The sequence below is a fragment of the Crassostrea angulata genome, chromosome 6, assembly GCF_025612915.1.
Source record: "Crassostrea angulata isolate pt1a10 chromosome 6, ASM2561291v2, whole genome shotgun sequence".
Taxonomy (NCBI): Eukaryota; Metazoa; Mollusca; class Bivalvia; order Ostreida; family Ostreidae; genus Magallana; species Magallana angulata.
Window position 1 is genome coordinate 16,208,632 of NC_069116.1, and position 12,237 is coordinate 16,220,868.

At 32.0% G+C, this 12,237-nt stretch overlaps 1 protein-coding gene across 5 annotated transcripts; it reads right to left on the reverse strand.

The window, feature by feature from the left end:
• Positions 1–806: 806 nt before the first annotated feature.
• On the reverse strand, positions 807–10,749 carry LOC128186774 (zinc finger protein 236-like). 5 transcript variants are annotated; one of them, XM_052856667.1, is made up of 14 exons: positions 10,348–10,749; positions 9,728–9,892; positions 9,236–9,338; positions 8,514–8,599; positions 8,099–8,245; positions 7,779–7,877; positions 6,245–7,412; positions 4,811–4,928; positions 4,361–4,393; positions 3,547–3,808; positions 3,227–3,355; positions 2,724–2,883; positions 2,390–2,513; positions 807–2,144 (listed from the first exon to the last, which is right to left on the reverse strand). In XM_052856667.1, exons 2-14 carry the CDS (start codon positions 9,860–9,862, stop codon positions 2,066–2,068), a joined length of 2,643 nt encoding a protein of 880 aa, XP_052712627.1. In that variant the 5' UTR covers positions 9,863–9,892; positions 10,348–10,749; the 3' UTR covers positions 807–2,065. The 5 variants fall into 5 exon arrangements, with proteins under 5 accessions (XP_052712627.1, XP_052712625.1, XP_052712623.1 ...); XM_052856665.1 differs by having other exon boundaries at positions 807–2,147; positions 9,728–9,880; positions 10,348–10,742; XM_052856663.1 differs by having other exon boundaries at positions 807–2,147; positions 10,348–10,741.
• Between the last annotated feature and the right edge of the window lie 1,488 nt (positions 10,750–12,237).

A 12,237-nucleotide genomic window follows, 5' to 3' on the forward strand; every position in this document is an offset into this window, starting at 1 on the left:
ATGTGATGCTTTGTCGAAAAGTTATGGTATCAGTAAGTTATAGTTAGAAAAATTTTAGTTCAATGTGTTCCGTGGGCTTAGAAAATATTTTTTTTTTTACAAGATATATTGATTTTATCTGCATATGGGTACCCAGATAATTTTTTTTTTAATTCTGCTAGAGCTTAAATATGTAACAATATCAAGAAAATATTTATCCTTAAAATTGTATTCAAAGTGGATTTGAAAAATCAAAAGTCAGCGTTGTACACAAGTTAACAAAAAGTGAAAAGTGTTCGATTAAATTTTCTTACGCTCGATTTTTCACAGCGGGGCATATTTACATTCTTGTATAGGTTGAAACAGAGATAATCTCAGAGTTCAAGATACTTAAGTTTAACACATAAGATGGCTTTACCGATACTTTCGCTGGGAGTATCATTTTTTTTTTCAGCTGTACCAAATAGTAGCAAGTACATAGTTATCCATTGAGCGGATCCAGAAAATTCATCTAGGGAAATGGGTGTGTCTGGGATAATTTTGTTTGGAAGAAGGTAGGATCGGGGTCCGACGCCTATTTTCGGTAAATATTCTTTTATTATCAGAGTTCTAGATAAGGTCGAATCAGATGTATGGCAACTCGGCCGTTGCTGGAAACATAAATGTATGCCAAAGAACCAAAGACTAGAGTTTAAACTTATATAGATTGACACACACACACACACACACACACACACACACACACACACAGAGTTAATAATTTTTTACTTTCTTCTCAGCCATTTGGATCTTGTTTTTAAACTGAAAAAAAAAACCACAAGCATGAAAATATTAAATATATTATTTATTAAACTTTGAACACGCATAGCATAACAAACCAAAATAAACATTCTGCATTCCTTGTTACATTCAATTTAAAATAACTATTAAACTGCGTCTTTGATTGCAGTTTTCAAATACATGTACCATGATTTGAATATTAATTCACATTTTTAAATACACTGTATATACAGTAATTGTCTAAGTTCAAACTACATGGAACGTACCAGAATGAAAACTGCTTAATGTTCATAGCAGACTTTAAAAGGCATAAAGAAACTGGGAACATAAACCAATTCAATGTAGTTCATAAACTTAATTTTCTCCCTAACATGTTGATTGATGAATCTTGATTCCTAGTAATAAATTACAACATACATATAAATATGCTATGCTAACAGCAATGTTCATCAGGACAATGAAAGTGTAAACATTCAGTGATTTAAATTACACAAAATATTAAGGTATTAAATTATAATTACTTGAATCACACAATTTGGCAAACAAAATTAATAAACATTAATATTAATATCTATATTCCAGTATTCAGTTTTAGACCACCAATACAACACAATATACATGTAAATGACTGCACATGTTCAAAAGCTGCTCATTTAAATAAACTAAAAAAAATACCAAATTTGATTAGCTTCAGAGGCTGTCCCTGTAAAGTATAGATAGAATCTTCAAAACCATCATTTTAGGATTAGAAAATCTAAATTATTTAGACACAGTACAAGTTTTTTGACTGTCAATCCTCTATAAAATGTAATATTTATAAAATTAAAAAGCCCAAAATGGATTTATCTCGATCTAGACATGTCCTTAACATTTCAGCACCAAATGTAAAATCCAAAGGATTCAGGAGAAAAGCATTATTATGAGAGGATAATATATTAGTCAAACAATATAAAATTACATGCACTAGCAGGATCTGATAAGCAACATTTTATTTCTACATCTGTACTGGCATCACTATTTTTAAAAATGGACAGCCTCTTTTAAAAGAAGTATGTACTTGTAGTTTGATTAGATTGAAGAAAATAAAATTTCAATAAACTACAAATGTACATGCAGTTCACACTTAAGAAATTTCCTCAGTAAGTTGGTTATCATATATCTTGGCAAATCTAATAATAACCCAAATCATACATTATTATTCAAGCAATGTGCTAAAAAATAATAATCTCTGAACAAAATATTATATAATCAGGAATGATAATCATTTATAATTCTTGAGGATGATTTAACTTAATATTAAGCTGTATCAATTCTTTGACACGTCATCTGTACACAACTTCTTTGCTTGCTCTGTGACAGCATCTCCTGATCCTTTTCTTTTTTTACTGCTGAAAGATTTAAGGTAACGTCATGAAAACTAAAATACACTAAGATATTTTTTTTTATCATGATGATAAATATCCAAATTCACAAAAAAGTCAAGATCAAATCATCAAAACTAAAATACTTCCAGGACACTGTTTATTTTGTTTCATGGAATTAAATATCAAAATTCTTAATTGGTTATTACTTTATTAAAAAATTAATATATTCCTAATTTAAATCTGTAATTAATGTAATTTACATGTACCTGTCCAATGTCTCAATGGTTAAACCTTGTGATGTGATAATAGAGGAAGGACTAGTATAGAATGTGATGGGATCCCCATTGACATCCAAAGTGGTTGGCAATTCTATCTTCATTCCAGCCTCCTCTATAAAGTTAGGTCACAATATTAGAATAAGTTAACAGAACATACAGTAACTTCAACTTCTTTTAAGAACTACATGCATATATTTATTGAAAATTTATATCCCTAAACAGTTTGATGATACATGAAATGCTACATTTAATTTGAAATGCATGTACGAGAGAAGTGTTTCATGCAGTGATGCATGCTGTGTGTATGTAGGAAACCACCCACCTTGTAGAGTTGAGATGTTGTCAGTGTTTGCCCTGACTAGAACTGTATCTGCCGTCCTCTGAATCGTCTGGCTGCTGATCAGGGTGGCTAAATTGTTCTGAGATTCATTGCTTTGTTCACTATCTGTTTCTAGAGTAGCTTGTGTGCCCTCATCTCTTAGCTAAATTAATGGCATTGTACATTTATATTTAAATAAAGAAGGAGCTTAATTTAGTCCAAATGGATACATATACAAAGCATATACTTTGACTTAATTAAACAATCTAAACCATTTATCAGTGTCATGACCAATTGAAGCAGCATGACCTTTCGACTTTAATATTATGTAAGGCTGAATATTTCACTCTCAATAAATGAAATTTGTAAATGTAAAAGCGACAGAAATAGGAGGACAAAATCAAATTTGCCAATCTTATAAATTGTTTAACACATTCAAAATATGTTATTTTATTCAAACTCTCCAAACTTGCTTATCCAAAGCAGATTTTCCAAGTAATACTCACTATTTGAGATCCATTTGAAATCATGGTGTAGGTCTGAATAGGAGCTCCATCTAGCTCTCTGTCTCCAGTTTGTGATACAGTAAATGTACAGTAGTCATCTGGGGCTCCGGATTTGGAACTTTCAGATTCCTTTTAAAAATATTGCACATCAAATTTTAGTCACACAAAATCAATTTCAACCTATCAGTAAATACTTAATGAAGAAACAATAATTGTGCATGATAAAATGTTATATTGTGCATGTTATATATAATGGAAGAGAAAACCTACATTTTATGTACATAAAAAACAAATTGCTTTATTCCCTGTAGCATGCATACCTGTGTCTCTTCATCCACAATTTGCATCATCACCTCTTCCATTGATTTTTCCTCTAGTTTATTTGCAACAATGACCTCCTCCACAGACTTTTCTTGAGCCAGTGTATGCAGTTTAGAAGTAACTTCTTCCACAGTACCATCAGGGTGTACAATAACTACCTTTGGCATGTCACCCAAACGACCAGCTTTCAGATCAGACAACAAACTTCCGTGGATCAGTTGATCACTTGTTAAGGAGGATTCTATGCCTTCAGGTTTTGACCTATCATGTATTTCAAAATTGTAAGCATTATCAAAATCAGGATAATTACATGAAGAACTATGGATTCCTAATTAAATGTGAGGAATTAATTTCTGCGTAAAATTGTGAGAATCAACCCTCGCGGATTTTGAAGTCTCGCCTTTATCTTTCAGACAGTTTTGAACTATAGGAAATCATAACAAAAAATTGGTATTCTAACAATTTGATACAAAACAGCGGAATCGCGAAATTAAGTTCTTGTGTAAAATAAGGAATTTACAGTACATAGCTAAATGCCATTTACAAATGTTTATGAAAATAATAATAGACGCACATTCAGGAAAACACTTTTTCAAATCCAAGCTAAATTATTAAAAACTCAATGAAAGATCACGTGAATTCAAATATTATGGACCTATTGAATGATATATAAATTGTAACTTCTCAAGAATTAAAAATTCAACTGATGATAATAAATTTTAGATATAAACACATTAAAACAAATTTTTAGTGTATCAGTTCCTTAGAAGCAAATTCTTTGTGCCAAAGTCAGAACTTTGAATAAAAACTGACCTATTTTCATCGGTACTTCCTTTATGGATAATTCTACAAAAACAAAACAAAACTGTGTTATTTTTTACAGTCTCCAATGCAGTTGCAATATCACTTATACTTGCATAAAATGAACTTCCTTTCTACCTATTCTAATCTTATAGCTTTTTCCTTTTTAAAGTATCAAATCAATGTCCCTTGTTCTGTAAAATACCAATACAAAAACGAAATTCAAGCCTAAATCATTATGTATGTGCATTAATGATTTCAAATAAATAATTATCTGAATTGAAGAAATTCATGTACAATTATCATTGAAGAGATTTCAGCAGTGTTAAAACGGACTGCACATGTTAACAAAGCTTATGTTTCAAGTTTTTTTTTTGGATATTTTCATAATCAAAAATACATGCTTGTTTAATCACTTTAACTCAGGTAAAAATTATTGATAATGGAAAAAAAGAATCTTACAATTTTCCAGTAGAAATATAGCTAGATTCATCTGTATGATATAGGCCTTTGTGTCTTTTAAGTAATTGTTTCTGTCGGAAAGTAGCGTTGCATTCATCACATTCAAAAGGTTTTTCTCCTAAAAACAAAAATATGCCTTGCCAGTGAATAATAAAGTTCATATTCAACAACAATCAAAATACATGAAATTATGAAGTTAACGTGGCTCTATACACCACTTTTTGATGACGCAGTACGCAAAAAAGTAAATCTGGAAACATGCATTTCCGGTACTGGCTGATTTAAACTGAGGTGAATTGTATGGGAACCGCTATTTTGAAAAATTTGTTAAATGGATAGATTTAATTTGATAATTGGAAAATTCATTACTTACAAGTAATGTGGTATGTGACACCTTCACGTTGTGTGGTATTATTTATCGAAATAAACAATAAAATCAAGTATAAATTTTTAAAGAGTTTCTTTAGCATTATCGATATGTTACACCGTAGCGCAGTGGGTTAGTGGGTTCACTACAAATCAGTAGGTTATGAGTTCGATTCCCATCGAGAACAATAAATTTTTTAACTTTCCAAAAATTTCTAAAACATATTTTTTGGTTGAATACCGTGAAAGAAAAATCTAAACAGGTGAAAATATTTCAATTATAATATACTTTAATGCACATTAATATCGACACCTAACGGGGATGATAGGGTTGCTTTGAATTTCTCTCAGGTTGGGATACATAAATCCTATTAGCCTAGTCAATGTTCCCCTTTATTTATTTGACTTAGTTTTGCACTAAAGCGAATATATTCACTTATACAGGGCAAAGTCTATAATGAAATATGCATGTATTTATCATTCCAACATTATATTTAGGAAATTTTCTTCAACTCAGAAATGAAAAGTCCCCAAGGTGTTTGGGCCTTGGGACTTAGGAACGATAACCCATACATGAGGAACTTTCATACCAAATAAAATTTAAAATATTTTTTGTGTTTATTTGCAATTGTTTTCATTCAATTTTTTATTTCACATTTATTAAAATACATTTTCTTATAACATCAAGCAACTTTTTCAGATGATTTGTCAACAGAGTAAGAAAATATGAAAAAATATGTTTTGGGGAAATACTAAAAAAAATTGCAATAATAACATTTTTGAATGTTAAGAAGTGTTATATTTTTTTTTATTTGTCCGAAGGAAATATCCATCATATGACAAAATAATTTCTCTCAATTTGTTGATAGCTGTCTTTTTAAAAAATATTTTACAAAAACACGAAAAAACATTAAAAAATTCTTTAAAAATACCTATAGTATCCCTATCGTCATTTTAATATTTGATAAGTATATGTTTTGTGGTCTTCTATTGAAAATTGGAATAAACTGTGAGTGTATAGAGCCACCTTAAGTAAGGTACATATAAATATTGTCTTAAATAACATACCAGTATGAGTAAGATTGTGTGCTTCTAAGTGGCGCAGGGACATTGCAGCATAGTCACATTGTTCACATTTAAAGCATCGCTCTCCTTCGTGGGTTTTCATGTGCATCTTACAGGAATATCGATCAGGGAAGGTCTCAGAACACTTCCTGCACTGCAGAGGAGTGGTACTGGTATGGAGTTTCATCATGTGGATTTTAAGGTCGGTTCGTCTGCCACAGGTGGTGGGACAGAGTTCACACTGAAACACTGGCTTGTTTCCAGTGTGAATCAACTTATGTGCCTTCAGACTATTGCTCTGGGTGAACCTTGCTTGACAGATATCACAAATGTATGGCTTTTCCCCAGTATGTATGCGTAAGTGGCGCTTTAGTTTGTATGTGTCTGGGCTGGCATAATTACAATGCATGCACTGGTAGGGTCTTTCCCCTGTGTGAGATCTCATATGTCTTTTGAGTTTGCTCAGCTCAACACTGGCATACTCACACTCAGTGCATTTATGAGGTTTCTCAAAAGTGTGCTTGTACCTGATGTGTCTAACAAGTTCTCCCGATGTGGTGAAGGCAGATTCACACTCTTTACACTTGTGTGGTCGAGTTCCAGTATGTGTGTTTACATGGTTCTGCAAAGAGGCCATGGTTTTGAATCCTCTATCACAGATGTTACATTTATGTGGTTTATCCTCTGAGTGACTCTTCATATGCCTCATCAATAGGTAGCGTTTAGGACTAGTGTAGTCACAGTACCGACACTGCAACAAGGTGGTGTGTGTTCCATGGATGTCAAACTTTGGTGCTATTTCAATGACTCGTCTAACATTGCCGTCCTCATCAATCATTTCCTCTACCGCATCTTTTTCAGTCTTTAATGCATTCATAGATCTCATATCTAGAGTAATAGGCTTTAAACTTGTCCCATCTTTTTCCCCATTATTTGTCACAATCAAAAAATAATTCATGGGCTCTCCCGGGCTTCCATCTTGAGGCATGAGGGTGACCATAGGTAGTTTATCTCCTCCTCCTCCTCCCATGCTGGGTATAAGCATCTGAGAGGCTTCCACTGCCTCAGGAGGTAACTCATCCGTCTGCACTGCCACTAGCTGGGGCTGGGAGCTATCGGCAGAGTTTTGTAGAGCTACTAACTGTGCTCCTGCAATCTCTCCAGACTCCACCTATAAATCATAAAAACAGTATCAAAGTAAGTAAAATCAATAGCCACAGGTAATAGTTCTTATATATGATATGTAAATGCAGTTCATACATTCAGTTAAACACGTGATAAAAAATAGTTTGCAAGGGAATAGAATAGAAAAGAATGTGATAACACTGAAAATCAATAGTATGAAAAGTTTTTTAATATGTACATGTATAATGATTTAATATCCAATACATGTAATCCCCTCATGCAACAATTTTCAAAGCTTCAGCTTCAGTAAGTGATATGAGAGTGCTGACTGTAATTTGTTAAAATCTTTTTATTCCTTCTAGATAATTTTTTTTTCATCAACATTAACATGGCAAACCACAAACCTTCTTACCTGTAAAGTTTGTTGGTTTGTTACATGACCAGGACTGGATACTGCCACAGATGCTAGCACAGCTTCTGCCCCTGACTTGTCTTCAGCAGATATTACAGACTGAAGGATAATATCAAAAGAAAATTAAAAGCTTTTAAATTTTTACAAATTCACTACATGTACATGAGCAAATTCGATAAACTTCTGAAATTATAATTTCAATACACCAAAGAAATTAGCCATGAAATTAAAAATACTCAATAACCTGGATTTAGTTAGTGAAACAATACAAGTTCAAATCTGTTAGAGTGTACAAGGCGTAAAGTTTATGTTACATGTACCTGACCAATCTGTGGCTCGCTGGAGGAAGCTGATGTAAATATTGCCGAGCCTGGGTTTCCTGTCACTAGTTGGTAGCTGGTTTTACCGTTGACCGATATGACTTGAATCATACTGTTGTTTCCAATCTCAGACATGGGAACTTGAACCTTAAATAATGCATAAAATTACATTTTTACCTTAATGTTGAGAGTTAATTATAAATGAATTGTACATAGGTCTACTTATATCATTCATCTAAATTTATAAATCTATATGATACTACTGTAAAAGACGAAGTACCTGGTATGTGTTGGAGATTAAATTCTCTTTAATTATACATCCATGTAAAACAATTATTACAGAAAAAAATTGAAACAAATTTAAGGTAGCTGAATAACCCAAAAAAAACAGCCTGACACGAAAATTAACAGCTACCTGAAGATCTTCAACATTCTCGTCCTCATGTATCTGCCCTAAATTTACAGCAATACCTCCTATGTCAACTACTTTTTCCGTTTCACCTAGAATGTGATAAAAAACAAACTAAATACAAACTTGACATTAAATAATTCCAACTCTTTGATAATTATTATTATGGTAACAGACAAAGCAAATGAAAGACAACAAATACTGGGATAAAGATGGAGCTATTTTCATAGATATCCTATAACAATTACTCTTAATACCCACGTATCTTATCACATCCATTTTCTTAAATAGCAAGAATGAATAAACAATTTTATTACCTTTGCTTGATGATTCATTGGATATATAGAAATTCTTTTGATGAACATATGTTAGTGTTGCACATAGATATATTGTCTCAATGAATTGTTGAACTGATGCTTTCGCATTTCAATACCTTTAAGTTTCTTTCAAAAGGAGTCAAAGAACATGTAAATTTATGATGCTAAGTAATGAGATTTTGTATTCATGACTTTTGATGGGACATAAATTTCATGTTACTATGCCATGAAGAGGTAGATCAGGAACAATAAATTTATTTTAAAATACAAAATGTACTAATTTTTCCATGAGTGTTATGAAGAGGTTTTAACCCTGCATATACTGGTAATTATTTTCATCTGAAGTTTTCTATGTCATTCATTTTAGGCATACATTTATTTCTAAAACAAGGCGAAAGAGTTCTGACTTACCAATATCCTCTGTTTCACCTGTTGTTGTTCCTTCTGGGTTTCCATCTTTCTCAATCTTTGACTTGTCATCCTCTAGGTTTGTTCCAACTGGCACAGTTTTGAACTGTTGATGAAATCTTTAATATGTTAATATCCAAACACATATGACGAATTTAATGTATGACTATGGGAAAGATCTGTTTTATACATGTACAGTTGAACTGCCATATGATCTTGAACACTAATATCTTTGAAATCTCTGAGAAAATAGGTCAACAACACTATTGTTTATTAGTGTGATTATCAAATTGTGCAGTAAAATTATACTTTAAGTTGTATTATTGAGTTAAAATATATATCCATTTAAAATTGAGCCAAGAATTACGCTTCCCGTTTTGGGGCGGTGAATTTCCAGTTTTTGTAATGGTACTGGTTTTCAAGTTTTCCTGGCATGTGAGCTATCAAAATCGTTAAAAAAGAAGAAAATCTCAAATATTTCGAACTACAAAATACCTGAAAGGCATTTTGATCACTTGGCTCTATTTCTTTGTTGAATGTAACCAGGTAGCTTTGTAAGTCTTGGAGATTCATGGTGGTTTGTTGGGTGGAGATAGTAGATGGAGGAGACAGTTCCTGTTGCGAGTCCATGGTTTATTTTCCTCCTTTCTATTAAGAGGGCTGACAATATATATCAATACAACAAATGTATACAACAGGGAAATAAAAATACATGCATATACAAAATTCAAATCATAAACATATCAATAGCAGCTGTTTTCTGTTATTTTCACTTTATGTATATGATATTTGCTTTCCTTTTATGAAATCATCTTCTCACCTCAGGTCATGGAGAAACATGTTAACAAAATCTATAGCTGATTTGAAATGTATGATTCTAATGTCTCACTGTTAGTGACAATATAATTATAATTTGGCACGTTTGGAGATGACAAACACATGAAATTGAAAGTACGCAAAGCAAGTATCCAGCGCCACCGTGTAGAATATTTCTGACACCGGCCAGCGCCCTCTGCGTAACACAACCTACCGATAGGGGGACAGAAAATATGGCAACGCTGCTCCTATGATACCGTGTAGAAAGACAAATGTGAAAAAATTCAATATAAACTTACTTAGCTGATTCCTTGTGCGCTAGTCATGCACAGGGACATGCTCTTTATCAAGTTCCTTTCTGGTTTACGAAAAACGAGATAAACATGGCGGAAAATTGATCAAGAAGGGTCATCGCGTAATGATACGATTTCTGCATTTTCTCCTAAGGGGACAATTTTCTTATGCCTTTAATTCTATACTGCAGTATTTCTATTGCCCAAAAAAGTTTGGAAAGGGATTTATCTGAAAATATAAACATTAAAAGGCATTCGATTGCATTATATTTAGCAGAAAACAAGAGAACTATTTTCTCTTGAGGTTCTCGCGCGTTTAGAATTTACAATGCGAAGAGAAAAAGGCGGGAAATTTCAAACTTGTGAAACGACAGGCGAAATCTATGTAGATACCATTATACAAATTTATTAAACAATTGTTGTTACAACATATTCTATCAATTTGCTTACAAAAGACCAGTACTTTTAGATAGCAATTAGAAATGAAAATATTATTGTTCATATGGCTCAAATCAATAACGACAAATTCAAACTGGCATATCAAGTTCTTTTATCAACATAGCCATATATTTATACACAAAATAAATTTTTTTTTTTGGGGGGGGGGAGGCGGCAGGATATAAACTTAATTAAAACGCCCCAATTCATTATTATAATTCATTATATATATATTATAATAAAACATTCTGCATTTCAAGCATTGCCCCACCAATTGCACGTCCCAAAAAGAACAAATAATTAACAATTATATAAAACTGTGTAAAATTAATCGATGAAATTACCATTCACCCTGTGCGCAGCAGATTCCTGCCGATTCTACATCCTAAAGGCCCACTTTCGTCATTATTACAGATATGCTACACATCTGGACTGCATTTTACAAAAGAACTTACGACAAAGTCATAAATATTTTCAGTCTCATGGAACAGTCTTTAATGAACAAAATTTATATCAAACCATTTATTTTCAACCATTTTGGTTTCCAGAATTATATTTAGCAAATAATTCAATCAAACATTGATTAGTTCTTGATTAATAAACATTCATTAATTTGATCGTAAGTCGTAATTAAGTTCTTTTGTAAAACGCAGCCCTGATTTTTAATGTAAAAAAGAAGAAGTCCAAACTGCTCAAACATTGTACTTCTCTGAAAGGTGTGTGTATTTTTATTAAAAATTGATCGTTCGTCCAAATGTGACGGAAACAATAACTTGGCAGGGACAAATTTATAAATCTCCTAGCTGTGGTACATAATTTTAAAGTATTGTCATTACGAAAAAAGTAATATACACGTGTGTTTTGATTTGATAGAAGGACTCCTTATATCTTGATAAGTCTGTTACTATTGGAAATAAAGTGACATTGTTCGTGTGTGCATTTACCTACACAATTAATATACTATACAGTTTTTATCTCAAATGCCACAACTTTCATTAAAAAAAAAAACACCATGGCATTAGATTTGCTAAACTGAGGTTACGTTTTTCTGTCGAATCCTGAAGTTTTTCTTGTTTGAAACATATTTGAATTAGTAATAAGATCTTTGAGGGCATATTTAAAACTAGATATCTGTGAAACGAAACTAACAATATGTTATCAGAATTAAAACAGTGCACGATCATAAAGGGATTTGAAGGTTGAACAAAAAGCTTTTAAATTTTTTTTAATTGTTTGAATTAAATATCCATATTTTATCCCCTTTCCTCAAATCTGTTTTATTCATTGTATGTCTTGGATATAATTAAAGCTAACATTTTCTATATAACAATCTTTTCCTGACTAATATGCCACTGTTGGTCAACTGATATTATGATAAATAATCGATACCGAGAAGGTATATTGTGTAAAAAGAGTTAGATATCTTTTAATTTTTAAGCTTCTAATTCGTCCTTGAAT

Bases quoted from the DNA above. Each gene is read 5' to 3' on its own strand.
- LOC128186774 (XM_052856665.1), bottom strand. From the start codon at position 9,862: ATGGACTCGCAACAGGAACTGTCTCCTCCATCTACTATCTCCACCCAA. The intron at 8,246-8,513 runs GTAGCTGTTAAT...GCATTATTTAAG, and splicing joins AGAATGTTGAAGATCTTCAG to GTTCAAGTTCCCATGTCTGA. The intron at 2,148-2,389 runs GTACATGTAAAT...TAAATCTTTCAG, and splicing joins ACCATTGAGACATTGGACAG to CAGTAAAAAAAGAAAAGGAT.